A 20,763-nucleotide genomic window follows, 5' to 3' on the forward strand; every position below is an offset into this window, starting at 1 on the left:
AGATGAAGACGGCAGAAGAAGAGTTCAGCATCGTGCTGAGCCCGGAATTCATTGAGGTGAGGGTGTAAGGGTATGAAACTAAGTCCTTTGCTGAGCACTGAACGTTCAGCATCGGAGAGGGGAAGGTCAGGGGGTATAGTGAATACATGGCCGGGGCTGGGAATGGAAGATGGGGTGGGGACGGAGGGACAGGCAGGGGTGGAGGGTCCTAGATGGGTGTTGGTGTCAATGAGTTGTTGGAGCTTGCGTTCCTTAGCACTTGAGAGAAAGAGAAAAAGTTTCTTGTTGAGGCGTCGGATGAGACGAAGAATAAAATGAAACTGGGGGCACGCGCAGCTTTGAAAAAGGGTACGGCAGTGCTGCTGGAGGGAGAGGTCGAGTGTGTTCATATGGCGGCGCATGGCACTGAGTGTGGATTTCAGAATGTGACGGGAACAGCAGTCCGAGAAACGTTTTATGTCCCGGAGATACCTGTAATCCTGGGTGGGTTCGAAACATGAGGGGTGGAATTTCAGTTGAAATCCACATGGGGTAAGTCGGAGACGGAGACAGTCACTGAGAAAGGAGATATGGCTGTGAAAGTGGGTTTTAGTAAACACCTTGTCAAACACCAGGAGAGAAATGGAAAGCAATGAAGGTGAGCAAGGCAAAAGAGAGATATGGAAATCTTGTAGCAGAGACGAACAGAACCTCTTCAAGGTAGGCATTTCTTGAAGAGCAGTAGCAGTCAATTAAACACAGAGATAAAAACAAAAATCTGCCGATGCTGGAAATCCAAAACAAAAACAGAATTACCTGGAAAAACTCAGCAGGTCTGGCAGCATCGGCGGAGAAGAAAAGAGTTGACATTTCGAGTCCTCATGGCCCTTCAACAGAACTAGGTGAATCCAAGGAAGGGGTGAAATATAAGCTGGTTTAAGGTGTTGGCTCGGGGGGGGGGCGAGGGCGGTTGGGTGGGGGGAGAGAAGTGGAGGGGGGTGATGCGGTTGTAGGGACAAGCAAGCAGTGATAGAAGCAGATCATCAAAAGATGTCACAGACAACAGAACAAAAGAACAAAAGTATAAAGATTGTTCACATTGCCGGCAAAGATAATGTGATCGCAGATACACTGTCCTGGGTATAAAATACTAAAATAAGGGATAAGTAATGCTGAAGATTGTATAAGATTATATAACGGGGGGTGGGTGGATGGGTGGGGAGGATGAATTAAAGTATGTCTCATGTTTTGTTGTCCATTAGTCACATGGCGTGTGACGAAACCCATTTTTAAAATGGCATTTCATCTCTTTTAAGGGTGACAGCATGTAAGGAACATAACTTTTTCTTTCTGTCAGACTGTTATAAAGAACATATCCTTTTATTTTTCTCTATTTCTGTTGGACTGTGGTTTAGAATTACAGTGGCTGCAGTTGAAAGGCATGTCTACTGGAACAGGATGAGATATATACACAATGTTGCAGTTCTGGAACAGGGTGCACCATGAAAGACAGGATGGTGCCAGAAAGGAGTCCTGGACCAAGGGACCTGCCTGACGACAGCATTTAATTGGCTTCTGACCAGGTGACAAGGGTTTGATGAGCAGGGCAGCAGAATAGCTCCTAGCCTGAAAGGAACAAAACCTAAAACCTCTCTCTCATGTGTGTGGAAGACTCCAGTAATTCCACAGTAATAGCTAGCCGGCTTTTCTCTTCATATCTCTATAACCTGTTCTCTCTGAAAACCCCTGTCAAGAGGCAAAGGGGAAAAATCACTGTTAGAGGCACTGAAAGGCAAGTGCTCAACCAGTGAACTAAATACTGAATATGCTGGAAGGCTGCCTCGTGTCATCAACAAGAACTTTCAGGAATTTGGAACACATCGATCAAAATGAGCCCATTTAATCCTGAACTCCGGATTGGTGCGATTGAACTGTTTTATCCCACCCTTAAAATCCAGGTTTTGTGTGTCTTATGTGCTGTGTGTTTGTCTGTGTTTGTGTGTGTGTGTGTGTGTGTGTGTGTGTGTGTGTGTGTGTGTGTGTGTGTGTGTGTGTGTGTGTGTGTGTGTAGGGATTTAAGAAGGGGGTAGAGTTTAAGTTATAGTGTTAGAAGTTAGCAGTTTATATTTCTTTATTTTGCCACTGGTTAACAACAGTTTGTTCAATAAACAGTTATTTACTTACCAATTTTACAAACCTGGTGCTCATATTCTGTTCACCTAAATTAAACAGTTAGGTAGATTTGGGGCAATCTGGTGGTTTGGTCAAGCCTTTCACATTTGTCGTGGCTGGGGAGCAGTGGGGATTGATATTATAGCACACTATCCCCAGTGAGTTGTGACATTGTACAACCTGCAATACTATTGTCATTGCTTCAAAACCTCTTCCCCCAATAACATCTGTGTCAGGCAACAGTTGAAGAGATATTCTCCAGCCATGAGGATATCAAACATCTGGGTCTTGGTATCCCACTGCAGGCAGAACATCAAGCTCTAAAATCCATATAATGTAAGGATTCCCTTGTGACAGTCACAACTACACGAAGAATTCAATAAATCATTCCATTACCTTATTCTTCTCAAAAAGCTCAGTCTGAATAGTCTTCAGATCAGTGTCCAGGGCACTCGCTGCCTGCTTCCTCTTTTTGGCCAACACGTCGACCAGATCCTCAATCTGTGCCCTCTGCTTTTTGTTCTCTCTTTCAAGGTTCAGCTTCTCAGTCTCTAGCCGCTCCCTCTTCCCCCACTCAGCTGTGTTCTCTGCCTGGAGTCGCTCCATCTGTGCACAGGAAGTAAAGGCACATTTAGCAGGCCAGTTCCCTGCAGCGTCTAACATCGGGTGAATACCATGGGACAACTGGGTGGAGATCTGCAATGCCATTTCCCTGCTGCATCTAACACCAGGCCCCATGTGCTCTCTCACGTGGGCATACATAACCATGACATTGTTTCAAAGATGAGCAGGGGGTTCCCCCTGGTGTCCTGGTTAATGTTTATCGCTCAAGCAAAATCACAAGAACACATTAGCTGGTCCTTATCACATTGCAGTTTGTGGGAGCCTACTGTGCACAATTTTACTGCTGTGTTTTCTACATTACAACAGTGACTACACTTCAAAATGACTCAATTGGCTGTAAAGCATTTTGAGGTGTACTGAGTTAGTGAAGGACACTATATAAATGCAAATCTTTTTTTCTAACTTACTGATGGGATTCTCTCAGGAAGTACAGCAGTCCCAGTATGTTATGCTGACAGTGACACTGCACTAAAGAACGTATGACAGGGTGGCCAACACTCAGCTTTGCTTGACTTCCTCATCCATGATTCAATCAAACATATGTGGATGCACAGTCATGCTTGTCTGGAAGCAAGCGTAATGTCCAGAAGGCAAGCTGTGTCACCCTATCTGCTTGGTCATTGAAGCTGCCATGTAGCATATAGCTGGCAGAGTCAGGGGCCTGCAGCTTGAAATGTACCTCCTTCCATACAGGCTGCAATGCTGGGCAAGGGAATGCCAAAGATGTCAGGCATCAGCTCTGCACGTGAGCCATGGGGGTCATGCTGGGTCACCCCCTCACTTGTCTGCAGCCTCACACAATCTACCTTGTACTTCAGACAAGTTTAGCAATTTACAGCAGAGAAGGAGGTCATTTGGCCCATCATGCCTGCCTTGGCTCTTTGAAAGAACAGTCATACATTCCCAATTCCCTGTTTAGTGCACTTGACTCTGTAAGTTGCTCATCTTCAAGTATCTGTCTAACCCACTGTGGAATCAGTTACTGCCAAGTTTTAAGGAAGGGCAGTCCCAACAACTCGGAATGCAAACAATTCTCCTCATCTCTCCACTCTTCACTTTCTTTCCATTCCCAACTTTCTAGCCTTCCCTTCCTACAGCCTGACAAAAGCTGGCAAAGGGTTCAAACCCTTCAAAGCCTTAGTGTCCGGCTATAAGGTCTTTGACATGTCCCTTTCATTGTTTGTATCATTTTAAATTTCATCAATTTTACTTTGTCACAATCCTGTTAATGTTTAAAGAGAAATCTGAACATCCAGCAATCAACTGACAGAACAATGCCACAAGATTTCACATTTTTAAACAAAAATAAACTTCACTGTATGTAAGAAGAATTAAACAAAGCCAGCACTACTAACTTACCAATACAGGTTATAATTACTTGTGCTATGAACTCAGTTCTACTTTTTTACTTCCCCACTAGAATTTCTTTACACATTACAACAATCTTGAAGTTTAATTCACTTCTTTAGGACCTTTTAGGATAGAGATGAGGAGAATTTTTTTTTTCGCAGAACAGTGCAACTTTGGAATTCTCTGCCTCAGAAGGCAGTGGAGACGGGTCATTGAATATTTTTAAGGTGGAGGTAGATAGATTCTTGTTAGGCAAGGGAATCAAAGGTTATCGGAGGTGGATGGGAATGTGGAATTCAAAACACAAACAGATCAGCCATGATCTTATCGCATGGCGCAGCAGGCATGTGGGGCCAAATGGTCTACTTCTGCTCCTATTTCATATGTTCATACGTATGACCAACCCACAAAGTATGCTACAGCCCTCTGGAATTCACTTTATGTTGTGAAAATATAATAATTTTCATAATATTAGTGTGATTTAAATGAATTGGAGACAGCTGGTCTGGAGCTTTTGAATTATCAAAAGGGAAGCTAGGTTTGAAATGCTAAATGCATAAACATGGCTGAAGTTTTAGAATATGAGGGGTGAGGAACATTTGCATTTTTAGATAAATTAGGTTAGTTTGAATTTCAAAGAGATGGTGAGATGTTACACCTAGCCAGGAGAAGCTAAGCACAACTGTATGTTTATTTTTCCCAAAGGTTACTGATAAAATTAATACCATGAAAGATTTATATTTTGAGGAAAGTAAAGTTGCAAACACATATTGGAACAATGAAATTTGCATTAAAAAGGGAGAAACCTGTATAAAGGAGATGAGGTGATATGTAAGGAGGAAGGCATTCTAAGATCTAACATAAGTGTGAAAAGCCTCCAGCCTCTATATGTCAAGTTACTGTCTACAGAAACCGAAGCTAAGAAAATTCACTGTGAATATCACTGACCAGGGTATTGTGTGCTTTGCCTGGGTATGTTGAAATTTATTTGTTTTTACACCTTAATGGAGGTGTAGTTAGGGGATTTAGAAGTTATTATATTAGTAATTCATAGACCTATGTATGTGCTTAAAATCATCTCTTCTATTAATAAATGTTTAATTTAGTTTTGTAAAAACCTCTAAGCCTCGGTGGACTTATTACTACTAAATTCAAGATTCACATCTCAAAATAAGATTTAATTGCAAAACAGTTGTGGCTGCTGTTTCAAGTTTCCCTCTGGGATTTGAGCAGCATGCCATTATGCTTTAATTCTCCTCAGTGTTCCAATTATGAGTAAAGTTTTATGGGGATCCTTCCATTAGCTGTTTGGCTAAGTAACCTCCAACTTTTATTTAATACTTCATGAATGTGGATGCCTCAGCTCCTTGTTATGGGTGCCAGCAGACACCCACCTGCCTTCTCATAGCTTCCAGGCTAACTCTGCTGAATGCTTTCTCCCACAAGGCTCTGTTAGGATCACAGCAGCTACAAACTAGGTAAATCTTCCAGCTGCTTTTACCCCTCACAAGATCTAGGTGAAGCTTGAACTGGCATTACTCCAGGTCTATTTGAATTGCATTTACTTCATGGTTATTTATCAGCTACACAATCGGATACTTTCATTTAACATACTTTTAACACTTTAACCTCCAACCTACAAGTTATATTCCTAAAACTGAAAGTTATCGGTGAAAACATAAGCTTGAACTGGCATTACTCCAGGTCTATTTGAATTGCATTTACTTCATGGTTATTTATCAGCTACACAATCGGATACTTTCATTTAACATACATTTAACACTTTAACCTCCAACCTACAAGTTATATTCCTAAAACTGAAAGTTATCGGTGAAAACATGAGAATTATGAATTAGATTTTCACAGCAAATTTTCCACTCCTGTCGTAAGTGTGGTCCCTGTTTTGTTCAGATCTGCACCTGAATGCTTAATGAGTTGGCCATGGAAAGTTGGGTGCAACCAGCACGCTTTATTGGGTGAAAAATTCATTTGAAGTCACTCAGGTTTTAAATAAACCACAGGATGAGAGTTTTGAAGAGCTATAAACATGCAGAAAAGAGCTCCTTTTATTAGGTTGAGAGCCATCGACTAGATGAATGCTGTTTAGTGGAATTGAAATTGGGGTGGGTTCCCTAACAGAGGGGTGAGCCAATTTGTCAGTATGCCTTCCAGGCAGTGGTGATGAAAATGACCTGACGTGTGTAGAATTTGCTTCACAGTACCCATCTTTTGCTGTGAATTAGATTCACATTTCTGCCACTTGTGATCTACAGCGCATTCCTGCTTGTGGTGTCTTGCACATTTCAGAGTTCGTCATGTTGACTGTCAATATTTTTAAACAGCAATTTCCACACAGATCACATCTACTCAGTGTCTGAGTCAGTCCCCTGAATCCACAGGGCCAACAGATAAGAACCTGAGAGCAAACACAGTTCAGCAGAGACTATTCACGAGCATCAAAGTACGGAACTCACTGACTGCACAAGCAGTGGTGCCAAAAGAAGCCCGGATTCAATTTCTCTAAAACTACTGGCTGAAAACCATTCAACTGGGTGGCACAGAACATTAAACATCTTAATTGCAAATTCAATACATTGTCTTGTATTTATATAGCCCCTTTAGCTGAATAAAATGTCCCAGGGTGCTTCACTGGAGCATTATGAAACAAAATTAGACACTGAGCCAAACAGGGTGATGTTAGGCCGGATGGTCAAAAGTTTGTTGAAGATGTATGTTGTAATGGATGAAAGAGAGGGTGAGGGCTGGAGAGATACTGCAAGGGGATTCCATAGTCAGGGCCTCAGCAACTGAAGGCACAGCCGCCAATTGGCGAAGTAATTAAACTGCAAGTGTTCAAGAGGGCAGAATTTGGGGAGTGCCGATATCTTGGAGGGTTGTGGCGCTGGAAGATATTACAGAGATGGGGAGAGGTGAGACCCTGGAGGGAGCTAATGTAGGTCTGAGTGCAGGGCTGATAGGGTAATGGGACCTGTAAGTAAGGAACACAGAGCTTGGGATGATTTCTATTTTGGTGGGTATTAGATGGCCCTTCTGCTGAAATTGCATGAAAAGGAATTTGCAATGAACCAACATGCATCATACCATCCAATACGGGAAGTGTAGAGGCAACTTCACTCAATCATAATGATGAGCTGCCTCCTATATTGAAACAGAAGCTAGTGATGAACATTTCTGACATTGTGGATCCTATCACAGGAATGCAACAGGTGCTCCCACTTTCACAATCACTGATGATTTTAATGCCACAAACAAAAAGGCAGGCACCCTTGAACATACCGATGTCACTGCACAACAGAGGCCATTCATCTAGCTCCTGATATTAAACCAATTATTTGACACACAGTGTAAAAAATACAGTAGCTGCATTGAATTGAAGAATCTTGGGCTGTATAAACCACATTTATGCACAGGCCACATTACACAGCCCCAACATTTCTCTTCTCGGGTCAGATTTCAGCACAGGGTCACTCATCACCTCGATATTGTACTGTTCCAGACCAACCAAATGAGAAAAGCAGCTACAGAGATTTGTTTTGATTGCGTAGTGACCTGGCCCCAAGCCAAAAAGGCAAATTTAAACAGAAAGGGGTCAGCACCCCAGCTAAATGAGCAGCGAGTCTGGGCTAATTGAGGCCTTCTTTAAATTTCTGTCTGAAGGGGAGGAGCTGCTCAGCCAAGCCTCCATAATTGAGGTACAGCAGGCAGATCACAAATTAAAGCCCCCAGCACAGACTGCCTGCTCGGAGTCAGAAGCTGCCCAGGTCCCTGACTGCTATTACTTATGAGATGGTGTATTTATGAGGAGGTGGAGACTGGGAGACCTACAGATGAGGTGTCGATGGCATTCCACCAGACTGTAGTGCCCCCAGAATATTCTAAGGAAATCTTACAAATTGCCAATGCTATTCTGATGGCTGGAATGTGGGTACCTGCAAAACTTCGGCCTGCGTAAGCGAGCACTTTTTCTGGCCTCACCCATGGTCCAATGTGGCCTGAAGCTGCAACACCTGTCATAATTGTCAGGTTACAGGAAAATCCCTGGCATTTGGTGAGCACTTTAACTGAAACCAGAAAGACTGTCTAGGGCTGTCACCAAAACCAGGACAGGCTGTCGGCCCCTCCTTACCATAATGGATGTGAGCCACCCGAGTCCCTGAGGCTACTCCCCTCAGCAAGATAGCAGCCAAAGCTATGATCAAGGGACTGGCCCAGTTCTTTACTACACGGTACCACATGCCAAAGGAGATCACATCGGATCAGGTGACAAATTTCAAATTCTGGGTGTTTTAGGAGGTTGTTCAGAGTCTGGGTATGACCCAGCTGAAGATGTCCCTCAAACCCAAGGGGCCTTCGGCCTTTGAGTGGTATCACCCTGAAAACTATGACTGGGAACTATTGTCCAGAATACCCCATGACTGGGGTAAGGGTTGAGGTTTCCTACTATTCATCACAAAGGACTCCCATAGCAAACCAACAGGCTTCAGTCTGCTTGAACTAATCTACAGACAAGAGGTGCGAGACCCCTGAAGCTAATAAAAGTTACTGGAGCTCAGAGAGGACACCTCACTGCTGGAATATATCCATATTCCAGGAATGGCTCTGGAAGGCCTGTGCTGTGACCAAGGAACATTTAAAAGCCTCTCAGCAAGTTATGAAAATACAGGCAGACAGGAACGCAGAGACAAACTCTCCTGCCACAGGAACAGATCCGAATGCTGCTGCCAAAGGATCTTCCCAGGGTCAAACTGAGTAGGCTGTACTTGCTGGCCCAAAGGATCAGTAAAGTAAGTTATCTGATCCACACCCGTACGGGTTATAGCAGCTTAATACATTAAAGATATATCACAGCCGACAGCGCAGTCAGCCAGTGAGTGTTTGCCAGAGGGGAGAGTTGCAGAGGGCAGCTAGGCGGTGTCAGACAAGGACAGAGTCTGGAGGACTCCCAGGTCGAACCCCCAACTGTTTGGCTGGTGAACACAGAAATTCTGGAAAATCTAATTGCCCCATTAATCTATCTGACAGAAGAGCAGCAGAAGGATAGAGTCACCCTTCTCAGGAAATTTGAAGAAATCGGAGGGGGCGGGGGGGGGCAGCTGAGACACGCCCCAATGACAGACCATGATGTGGACGTAGGGGATCACCCACTGATAAAGCCAAATCCCTACCAACTGAACCCTGACAAGCTGGCTCAGGTCAGATAAGAAATCAGATACTTTGTGTGTCTGAAAGAGTATTGCTGGAATAAAAGGAATGGTGTGAGCTTGAATCCTATTCTTGCATTTGTACTAAGATCTTAACGTGTTTTGTCTAGTGTAAGACAATTCATTTTTTCCCTGTTTAATAAATGTTTTGTTGTTTATGTTAAAAGTTTTTTTAAAAAAGATTCCTGTGAATTTGTTCAGTAACTTATCTCCATGGTTTCTAAAAAAGAGTTAGGATCTATCAAGCCAGGTTTAATTCTGGGATCTGACTTGTCCAGCATTAACATCAGCTGGGATCGCAACAATAAAGAAAAATGCCAAGATAGATAGATAAGAAAATGAGTTGTGAAGAGGACATAAGGAGGCTACAAAGAAGTATAAATAGGTTGAGTGAATGGGCAAAAATCTGACAAATGGAGTGTAATGGGGAAAATGTGAAATTGTCCATTTTGACAGGAAGAATAAAAAAGCTTATTATCTAAATGGTGAGAGATTGAAGAGCTCTGAGATTCAGAGAGATCTGGGTGTCCTAGTGCAGGAATCACAAAAGGTTAGTATGCAGGTACAGCAGGTAATTAACAAAGCTAATAGAATGTTATCATTTATTGTGAGGGGAATTGAATATAAAAGTAGGGAGGTTATGCTTCAGTTGTATAGGGCACTGGTGAGACCACATCTGGAATATTACGTACATTACTGGTCTCCTTATTTAAAGAAGGGTTTAAACGTGTTGGAAGCAGTTTAGAGAAGGTTTCCTAGACTAATACCTGGTCTGGGAGTGTTGTCTTATGAAGAAAGGCTGGACAGGTTAGGCTTGTATCCGTGGAATTTAGAAGTGTAAAAGGCGACTTAATTGAAACCTTTAAGATCCTGAGTGGTCTTGACAAGGTGGATGTGGAGAGGATGTTTCTTCTTGTGGGAGAATCTAGAACTAGGGTCACTGTTTAAAAATAATGGGTCGCTTACTTAAGACAGAGAGGAGGAGAATTTTTTCTCCCAGAGGTTGAGAGTCTTTGGAACTCTCTTCCTCAAAAGGCAGTGGAAGCAAATTCTTTGAATATTTTAAGGCAGAGCTAGATAGATTCTTGATGAACAAGGGGGTGAAAGGTTATCAGGGGTGGGCAGGAATGTGAAGTTGATTTTACAAATCAGATTTTATTTAATGGTGGAAGAGGCTTGAGGGGCCGAGTGGCCTACTCCTGCTCCTCATTCGTTTGTTCTTATGTTTGCAGTGTGCTCAGGTGATTTCAAGAAGGCTTTAGGGAAATGAAAAGTCACCCTGAGAAATTAGCCCATACCAGCTGCTCAAAACTTTTGTGAACTGTTTAGAGTAGCTATCAACGGAAGCAATATAAGGGTAAGCACAGGAAGATGACTGTAGAATTGAACATTTGACCGGTGGTTGCTCAAAAAAGCTAAATAAACATAAACAATATTTTAATAATAAAAAATAAAAAATAAACTCTACAGTCAAGAAAGAAATCTTAGGCCTTTTGTCAGCTCTCCACCATTTGAAGGTCTATGTTAGTAATGGGCACTGGCAGGCGGGGGGGGGGGGCAGATCCTGATATGCACAGACTATTAACTTTTTAAAGCTCCTAGGAAAATTTAAAGGGGCCAATGTCAGATTGTTCCAATGGACTTTACTCTTAATAATGTCATCGCTGACATGCTATCCATAAGAGAATGCAACAGACAGAGAAAACTCGCAGGACTGGATTCTTGTGCCAATGTCAGGATGTATGTAAAACAAAGTGTCATCAAAATTCTCTTTCATTTCCCGTGTGATGTAGGAGAGTCATGTCCAGTACCGGCATGCCACATTATGAACTTTCAGTCAATACCTTTAAAAATTGGGCACAATTCAAGCTGTTAAGATGGCTGCCCCAAATCATATGACTTTTGGTATTTGGATTACACACAGTATCCAAGGGCAACATTTTTAAACTCAGCAGACAGGCACGTGCCCAACTCGCTCGAGCATAAAATGACGTGATAACATCCGGCGAGCGTCACGATATCAACGTGCAATCGCACGATATTTCGTTTGGCAGGCGTGCGCCGGAATTGGCAGCATCCCGCTGACAATTAAAAGGCCTGTTAAGGCCATTAAAAGAGCAATTAAATAGAATTTTTCACTGCCCATCCAACCTTATAGTTGGTGGGCAGGCGAAAAGGCCAAGCGGCCTTTGCACTTTTTAGGAAACATCATCCACAGGCAGGGTGAGGTTTCCATTAGCAATTATTATTAAAAAATTAAATAAAAATTTTAGCATTTCATTCAAAACATGTCCCTGCTCCGGGGATGGGAAGGGAGATGGGCAGTGACAGCTGATCCACTGCCAGAGTCCACGGGGGGGGGAGGTGGGCAGTGACAGCTGATCCACTGCAAGATTCAAGGGAGTGGTCAGAGCTGATCCATTGGCAGAGTGCGGGGGTGGAGGGCGGGTGGGGGGGGGGGGGGGGCGGTGGAAGTGGGGGACAGTACAAGCCGATCCACTACCACAGTCCAGGAGGAGGGGGAGGGGGGCGCAGTGAGAGCTGATCCACTGCCAGAGTCCATAGGGCGGCCAGTGAGAGTTGATCCACTGCCATAATCCAGGGGAGTGGGCATTGACAGCTGATTCACTGCCAGATTCAAGGGAGTGGTCAGAGCTGATCCACTGGCAGAGTGCGGGGGGGGTGGGGGGGGGGGGGGACAGCTGATCCACTGCTAGAGTCCGGGGAGGGGGGGAGGTGGACAGTGACAGATGATTCACTGGCAGAGACCGTGGGGGGGGGTGGCTAGTGACAGCTGATCCACTGCCAGAGTCTGGGGGAAGCCAGTGAGAGCTAATTCACTACCAGATTCAGGGGAGTAGTCAGAGCTGATCCACTGGCAGTCAGGGGGAAGCCAGTGAGAGCTGATTCACTGCCATATTCAAGGGAGTAGTCAAAGCTGATCCACTGGCAGTGTCCAGGGGCTGGGGGAGGGGGGGGGTGCAGTGGGAACTGATCCACTGCCAGAATTCAGGGGGGAGTTGGGGGGGGAGCGGCAGTGAGAGCTGATCCACTGCCAGTGTGAAGGAGGCAGTGAGGGATCCGATGAGAGCTGAATAACTGCCAGAGTCCAAGTGTGTGTGTGGGGTGGGGGTGGGGGGGGAAGTGACAGCTGATCCACTGCCAGTTTCGGGAGGTGTAGTCAGAGCAGATCCACTGGCAGAGTCCAGGGGTGGGGGGGAGGGGGGGAAGTTAGATCAGATCCATTACCAGAGTCCAGGGTAGGGGTGGGGAGGGGCAGTGGGAGCTGATACACTGCCAGAGTCCGGGACAGGGGGGAGGGGGGGAAATTACCAGTGAGATACCAGTGAGAGTTGACCCACTGCCAAAGTTCGTGGAGATTGGTGGGGGGGAGCAGTGACAGCTGATCCACCGCCAGTTTCAGGGGGATAGTGAGAGCGGATCCACTGGCAGAGTCCGGGGCGGGAGGGGGCAGTGAGGGCTGATCCACTGCCAGAGTCCGGGTGTACCAGTGAGAGTTCATCCACTGCCAGAGTCCTTGTGGGTGGTGGGGGTGAGGACTGGGCAGTGACAGCTGATCCACTGCCAGTTTCAAAGGGGGGGCGTAATCCACTGGGGGAGTCAGGGTGGGGTTGGGGTGCCAGAGTGAGCTGATCCATTACCTCAGTCTGGGAGTCTGGGAGGGGCGGGGGTTGGCGGGGTCAGTGACAGCTAATCCACTGCCAGAGTCCGGAGGTGGGGGGGGTGGAGGGGCCAGTGGAGGTGATCCACTGACAGAGACTGGGGTGAGGGGGGGCGCGCAATGAGAGCTGATTCACTGCCAGATTCAGGGGTGTAGTCAGAGGTGATCCACTGGCAGAGTCCGGGGTGGTGGGGGGCGCGGGAAGGGGCAGTGAGAGCTGATCCACTGCCTGTTTCGGGAGGTGCGGGGGTGGTAATCAGAGCGGATCCACTGGCAGAGTCTGGGGAGTGGGGTCAGTGCAAGCTGATCGACTGCCAGAGTCCGGGGCGGGGGTGGGGGCTGTATGAGCTGCTCCATTGCTGGAGTCAGGGAGGGGCGGCGGGGTGCAGTGAGAGCTGATCCACTGCCAGAGTCCAGAAGGGGGCCAGTGAGAGCTGATCCACTGCCAGAGTCCAGAAGGGGGCCAGTGAGAGCTGATCCACTGCCAGAGTCCAGAAGGGGGCCAGTGAGAGCTGATCCACTGCCAGAGTCTGGGGTGCGGTGGGGAGCAGTGAGAGCTGACTCACTGCCAGATTCAGGGGAGTAGTCAGAGGTGATCCACTGCCAGAGTCCGGGGGGTCGGGGGGGAAAGGAGGGGCAGTGAGAGCTGATCCATTGCAAGGGTCGGGGTCGGTGGAGGGTTAGTGGGGGCTCAACCACTACCAGAGTCCGGGGGGGCGGCATGGGGGACAGTGACAGATGACCCGCTGCCAAAGTCCGTGGGGGAGGGGGTGGCGGTAGTAAGAGCTGATCTGCTGCCAGAGTCCGAGGGGGGTTCGGGGGGTGGGCAGTAAGAGCTGATCCACTGCCAGAGTTAGGCCACTGAGAGCTAAACCACTGCCTGAGTCCAGGGGTGGGATGGGTGCGGTGAGAGCTGATCCACTGCCAGAGTCTCGGGGGGCAGTGGGAGCTGATCCACTGCCAGAGTCCTGGGGGGCCAGTGAGAGTTGATCCCCTATCAGAGTCCGGGGTGGAGGAGGGGGGAGGTGGTGGGGGACAGTGACAGCTGATCCATTGCCAGTTTCAGCGGGGGTGGTCAGAGACAATCCACTGGCATGGACCGGGGGCAGGGGGCAGTGGGAGCTGATCAAATGCAAGAGTCCCAGAGTCTGGGGTTGGGGGTGGGGGCCAGCGGAGGTGATCCACTGCCAGAGTCCAGGGTTGCGGGGGGGAGCAGTGAGAGTAGATTCACTGCCAGATTCAGGGGAGTAGTCAGAGGTGATCCACTGGAAGAGTGTGGGGGCGGGGCGGGGGGGCAGTGAGAGCTGATCCATCGCAAGGGTCAGCGAGGGCAGAGACAGATGACCCGTTGCTAGAGTCCGGGTTGGGGGGGGGGTGCGGGGTTGGGAGGGGGTGTGTAGGGTGATCTGACCCACTGCCAAATTCCGGGGGGGTTGAGGGGGCAGTGGGCAGTGACAGTGATCCATTGCCAGTTTTGAGGGGGCAGGCGCAATCAGAGCAGATCCATTGGGGGAGTCAGGGTTGGGGTGGGGTGCCAGTGAGAGCTGATCCACTATCTGTGTCTGGGAGGGGCGAGGCTTAAGGGGGCAGTGAGAGCTGATCCACTGCCAGAGTCCTGGGGGTCCAGTGGGAGTTGATCCACTGCCAGAGTCCGGGGTGGTGGGGGGAGTTGGCAGTGAGACCTGATCCACTGGCAAAGTCCATGGGGGTGGGTGGGGGGGGGTGGGCAGTGACAGCTGATCCACTGCCAGTTTCAGGGGGGGAAGTCAGAGCGGATCCACTGGCGGAGACTGGGGGCGGGGGGCAGTGGGAGCTGATCGACTGCCAGAGTCCAGGGATGGGGGTGGGAGGGGCCAGCGGAGGTGATCCACTAACGGAGTCCGGGGCGAGGGGGGAGCAGTGAGAGCTGCTTCACTGCCAGATTCATTGGAGAAGCCAGAGGAGATCCACTGGCAGAGTCCGGAGGCGCGGTGGGGGGCGGCGCAATGAGAGCTGATCCTCGCAAGGATCGGGGGGGTGTGTGCGGGGAACCCAATTAAGAGCTCAACCACTACCAGAGTCTGGGGGGTGGGGGGCCAGTGAGTGCTGTCCCACTGGCAGAGTCCGGGTGGTGGGGGAGAAGGGGTAGTGAGAGCTGCTCCACTGCCAGAGTCCGGGGGGTGGGGTGGGGGGGGGGGTGCATTGACAGCTGATCCATTGCAAGGGTCGGGGAGGGGGGGCAGTGACAGATGACCTGCTGCCAGAGTCCTAGGGGGTGGGGGGGCGGTTAGGGTGATCTGACCCGCTGCCAGAGTCCGGGGGGGTGGGGGGGGAGTGGGAAGTGACAGCTGATCCACTGCCTGTTCCGAGGGGGGGGGTAATCAGAGCGGATCCACTGGGGGAGTCAGGGTGGGGGTGGGGTGCCAGTGAGATCTGATCCACTACCTGAGTCTGAGAGGGGCGGGGGTTGGGGGGGGGGAGCAGTGACAGATGACCCGCTGCCAGTGTCCGGGGTGGCGGGGGAGCAGTGAGAGCTGATTCACTGCCAGATTCAGGGGAGTAGTCAGAGGTGATCCACTGGCAGAGTCCGGGGGACCAGTGAGAGTCGATCCATTGCTAGAGTCTGGGGGCGGGAGAGGGGGCAGTGAGAGCTGATCCATCGCAAGGATCGGTGGGGGGGGGGGGGGCAGTGACAGATGACCCGCTGCCAGAGTCCAGGGGTGGGGGGGCGGGGGGGGGGGGGCGGAGATGGGTGGGTGAGTGGTGAGATCTGATCCACTGCCAGGGCCCGGGGGGGTGGGGTGGATGGGGCGGTGTGAGCTGATCCACTGCCAGAGTCTGGTGCGGGGCAGTGAGTGCTGACTCGCTGGCAGAGTCCGGGGGGAGGGGGGGTGGGCAGTGACAGCTGATCCACTGCCAGAGACCCAGGGGGGTGGGGTGTGGGCAGTGATAGCTGATCCACTGCCAGTTTTCGGGGGGCAATTACAGGTGATCCCCTGCCAGAGTCAGGGAAGGGCAGGGGTGGGCAGTAAGAGCTGATGCACTGCCAGGGTCTGGGGCGGGGGGGGGGGCGGGGGGTGGGCAGTGACAGCTGATCCACAGCCAGAGTCTGGTGGGGGTGGGGGAGTGTGGGCAGTGATAGCTGATCCACTGCCCGTTTAGGTGTGGGCAATCACAGGTGATCCCCTGCCAGAGTCAGGGAGGGGCGGGGGTGGGCAGTGAGAGCTGATCCACTGCCAGGGTCCAGGGGTTGGGGGGTGGGGGTGTGGACAGTGACAGCTGATCCACTGCCAGTTGTGTGGGGGCTAATTAGAGCGGATCAACTGGTGGAGTCAGGGTCCATGGGTGGGGCCAGTGAGAGCTGATCCACTGCCATAATCCGGGGGTGGGGGGAGCAGTAAGAGCTGATTCACTGCCAGATTCAGGGGAGTAGTCAGAGCTGATCCACTGGCAGAGTCCAGGGGCAGGGGGGCGGGGCAGTGAGAGCTGATCAACTGCAGGAGTCCGCGGGGGGGCGTTGGGGGCAGCAAGAGTTGATCAACTGCCGGAGTCCAGAAGGGTGCCAGTGAGAGCTGTTCCACTGCCAGAGTCCATCGGGGCAGTGAGAGCTGATCCACTGCCAGATTCTGGAGGGTGAGGGGGCCATGGGGCCGGTGAGAGAAGATCCATCGCCAGAGTCTGGATGGGGGGGGAGGGGGTGGGCGGGCAGCGAATGCTGATGCTCTGCCAGAGTCCAGGGGATGGGGTGGTGGGCAGTGACAGCTGATCCACTGCCAGTTTCGGGGTGGGCAATTACAGCTGGTCCACTGCCAGAGTCAGGGAGGGGAGGGGGGCAGTGAGAGCTGAACCACTGCAAGAGTCCGTGGGCGGGCCAGTGAGAGCTGATCCACTGCCAGAGTCCTGGGGGTCCAGTGGGAGTTGATCCACTGCCAGAGTCCAGGGTGGTGAGGGGAGTTGGCAGTGAGACCTGATCCACTGGCAAAGTCCGTGGTGGGGGGTGGGGGCGGTGGGCAGTGACAGCTGATCCACTGCCAGTTTCAGCGGGGGTAGTCAGAGCGGATCCACTGGCAGAGACCGGGGGCGGGGGGCAGTGGGAGCTGATCGACTGCCAGAGTCCAGGGATGGGGGTGGGAGGGGCCAGCGGAGGTGATCCACTAACGGAGTGCGGGGTGAGGGGGGAGCAGTGAGAGCTGCTTCACTGCCAGATTCATCGGAGAAGCCAGAGGAGATCCACTGGCAGAGTCCGGGGGCGCGGTGGGGGGCGGCGCAATGAGAGCTGATCCTCGCAAGGATCGGGGGGTGTGTGCGGGGAACCCAATTAAGAGCTCAACCACTACCAGAGTCTGGGGGGTGGGGGGGCCAGTGAGTGCTGTCCCACTGGCAGAGTCCGGGTGGTGGGGGAGAAGGGGTAGTGAGAGCTGCTCCACTGCCAGAGTCCGGGGGGTGGGGTGGGGGGGGTGCATTGACAGCTGATCCATTGCAAGGGTCGGGGAGGGGGGGCAGTGACAGATGACCCGCTGCCAGAGTCCTAGGGGGTGGGGGGGCGGTTAGGGTGATCTGACCCGCTGCCAGAGTCCGGGGGGGTGGGGGGGGAGTGGGAAGTGACAGCTGATCCACTGCCTGTTCCGAGGGGGGGGGGGGTAATCAGAGCGGATCCACTGGGGGAGTCAGGGTGGGGGTGGGGTGCCAGTGAGAGCTGATCCACTACCTGAGTCTGAGAGGGGCGGGGGTTCGGGGGGGGAGCAGTGACAGATGACCCGCTGCCAGTGTCCGGGGTGGTGGGGGAGCAGTGAGAGCTGATTCACTGCCAGATTCAGGGGAGTAGTCAGAGGTGATCCACTGGCAGAGTCCGGGGGACCAGTGAGAGTCGATCCATTGCTAGGGGGCGGGAGAGGGGGCAGTGAGAGCTGATCCATCGCAAGGATCGGTGGGGGGTGGGGGGCAGTGACAGATGACCCGCTGCCAGAGTCCAGGGGTGGGGGGGCGGGGTGGGGGGGGGGGGCGGAGATGGGTGGGTGAGTGGTGAGATCTGATCCACTGCCAGGGCCCGGGGGGGTGGGGTGGATGGGGCGGTGTGAGCTGATCCACTGCCAGAGTCTGGTGCGGGGCAGTGAGTGCTGACTCGCTGGCAGAGTCCGGGTGAGGGGGGGTGGGCAGTGACTGCTGATCCACTGCCAGAGACCCAGGGGGGCGGGGTGTGGGCAGTGATAGCTGATCCACTGCCAGTTTTCGGGGGGCAATTACAGGTGATCCCCTGCCAGAGTCAGGGAAGGGCAGGGGTGGGCAGTAAGAGCTGATGCACTGCCAGGGTCCGGGGCGGGGGGGGGGCAGGGGGTGGGCAGTGACAGCTGATCCACAGCCAGAGTCTGGTGGGGGTGGGGGAGTGTGGGCAGTGATAGCTGATCCACTGCCCGTTTAGGTGTGGGCAATTACAGGTGATCCCCTGCCAGAGTCAGGGAGGGGCGGGGGTGGGCAGTGAGAGCTGATCCACTGCCAGGGTCCAGGGGTTGGGGGGTGGGGGTGTGGACAGTGACAGCTGATCCACTGCCAGTTGTGTGGGGGCTAATTAGAGCGGATCAACTGGCGGAGTCAGGGTCCATGGGTGGGGCCAGTGAGAGCTGATCCACTGCCATAATCCGGGGGTGGGGGGAGCAGTAAGAGCTGATTCACTGCCAGATTCAGGGGAGTAGTCAGAGCTGATCCACTGGCAGAGTCCAGGGGCAGGGGGGCGGGGCAGTGAGAGCTGATCAACTGCAGGAGTCCGCGGGGGGGCGTTGGGGGCAGCGAGAGTTGATCAACTGCCAGAGTCCAGAAGGGTGCCAGTGAGAGCTGTTCCACTGCCAGAGTCCATCGGGGCAGTGAGAGCTGATCCACTGCCAGATTCTGGAGGGTGAGGGGGCCATGGGGCCGGTGAGAGAAGATCCATCGCCAGAGTCTGGATGGGGGGGGAGGGGGTGGGCGGGCAGTGAATGCTGATGCTCTGCCAGAGTCCAGGGGATGGGGTGGTGGGCAGTGACAGCTGATCCACTGCCAGTTTCGGGGTGGGCAATTACAGCTGGTCCACTGCCAGAGTCAGGGAGGGGCGGGGGGCAGTGAGAGCTGAACCACTGCAAGAGTCCGTGGGCGGGCCAGTGAGAGCTGATCCACTGCCAGAGTCCTGGGTGTCCAGTGGGAGTTGATCCACTGCCAGAGTCCAGGGTGGTGAGGGGAGTTGGCAGTGAGACCTGATCCACTGGCAAAGTCCGTGGTGGGGGGCGGGGGCGGTGGGCAGTGACAGCTGATCCACTGCCAGTTTCAGCGGGGGTAGTCAGAGCGGATCCACTGGCAGAGACCGGGGGCGGGGGGCAGTGGGAGCTGATCGACTGCCAGAGTCCGGGGATGGGGGTGGGAGGGGCCAGCGGAGGTGATCCACTAACAGAGTCCGGGGTGAGGGGGGAGCAGTGAGAGCTGATTCACTGCCAGATTCAGGGGAGAAGTCAGAGGTGATCCACTGGCAGAGTCCGGGGTGAGGGCGGCACAGTGAGAGCTGATCCATTGCAAAGGTTGGGGGGGGGGGGTGTACGGGGAGCCCAATTAAGAGCTCAACCACTACCAGAGTCTGGGGTGGGGGGGCCAGTGAGTGCTGTCCCACTGGCAGAGTCCGGGTGGGGGGGAGGGGGTAGTGAGAGCTGATCTGCCGACAGAGTCCGGAGGAGGTGGGGGGGTGGGAGGGGGTCAGTGAGATCTGATCCATCGCAAGGGTCGGGGGGCTGTGTGCGGGAAGCCCAATTAAGAGCTCAACCACTACCAGAGTCTGAGGGTTGGGGGGGTGGGGAGGTGCAGTGAGTGCTGTCCCACTGGCAGAGTCTGGGTGGGGTGGGAGGGGGTAGTGAGAGCTGATCTGCCGACAAAGTCCGGGGGAGGGTGCAGTGAGAGCTGATCCACTGCCAGAATTAGGCGGGGTCGGGGTGTGCAGTGAGAGTTTACCCACTGCCAGAGTACGGGTTGGTGGGGGGTAGGGTCAGTGAGAGCTGATCCATTGCCTGTTTCGGGAGGGGGGGTATAATCAAAGCGGATCCACTGCCAGAGTCCGGGGCGCGGGTGGGGGCTGTATGAGCCGCTCCAGGCAGTGTCAAGGAGGGACGGGGGCTGTGGTGAGAACTGATCCACTGCCAGAGTCGGGGCGGGGGAAGATATTGGGAGCTGATCTGCTACCAGAGTCCGGGGGGGCTGCGGAGGGTGCAGTGAGAGCTGATCATCTGCCAGGATCCGTCCAGGCAGGGGGGCCAGTGAGACCTCATCCACTGCCGGACTCCAGGGTTGAGGGTGAGGGCAGTGAGAGCTGATCCATCGCAAGGGTCGGGGGGGGAGCAGTGACACATGACCTGCTACCGGAGTCCGGGGGGGGTGGGGGGACGGTTAGGGTGATCTGACCCACTGCCAAGGTCCAGGGGGTGGCGGGTGGGCCTGGGTTCAGTGCGAGCTGATTGACTGCCAGAGTCCAGTGCGCAGGCGGGGGCTGTGTGAGCTGCTCCATTGCCAGAGTCCGGGGGGTGGGGCAGGGGGACAGTGAGAGCTGATCCACTGCCAGAGTCTGGGCGGGGTGGGCTTTGACAGCTGATCCACTGCCAGAATCCGGGGGTGCGGGGGGGGTGGGAGGGGGCCAGTGAAAGCTGATCCACTGCCAGAATCCGGGGGTGCGGGGGGGGTGGGAGGGGGCCAGTGAAAGCTGATCCACTGCCAGTTTCAGGGGGGGTAGTCAGAGCAGATCCACTG

The 20,763-nt window shown here is 52.2% G+C and overlaps 1 protein-coding gene across 2 annotated transcripts in view; it reads right to left on the reverse strand.

The window, feature by feature from the left end:
* ccdc102a (coiled-coil domain containing 102A) overlaps positions 1–20,763 on the reverse strand; it is a 655,386-nt gene that overhangs the window by 217,361 nt on the left and 417,262 nt on the right. For both annotated transcript variants that reach the window (XM_041191511.1, XM_041191510.1), the window contains exon 6: positions 2,548–2,757. In XM_041191511.1, coding sequence (XP_041047445.1) covers positions 2,548–2,757 — 210 coding nt within the window. The remainder of the gene's footprint in view (positions 1–2,547; positions 2,758–20,763) is intronic.

Source organism: Carcharodon carcharias, chromosome 7 (genome assembly GCF_017639515.1).
Source record: "Carcharodon carcharias isolate sCarCar2 chromosome 7, sCarCar2.pri, whole genome shotgun sequence".
NCBI classification, from domain to species: Eukaryota; Metazoa; Chordata; class Chondrichthyes; order Lamniformes; family Lamnidae; genus Carcharodon; species Carcharodon carcharias.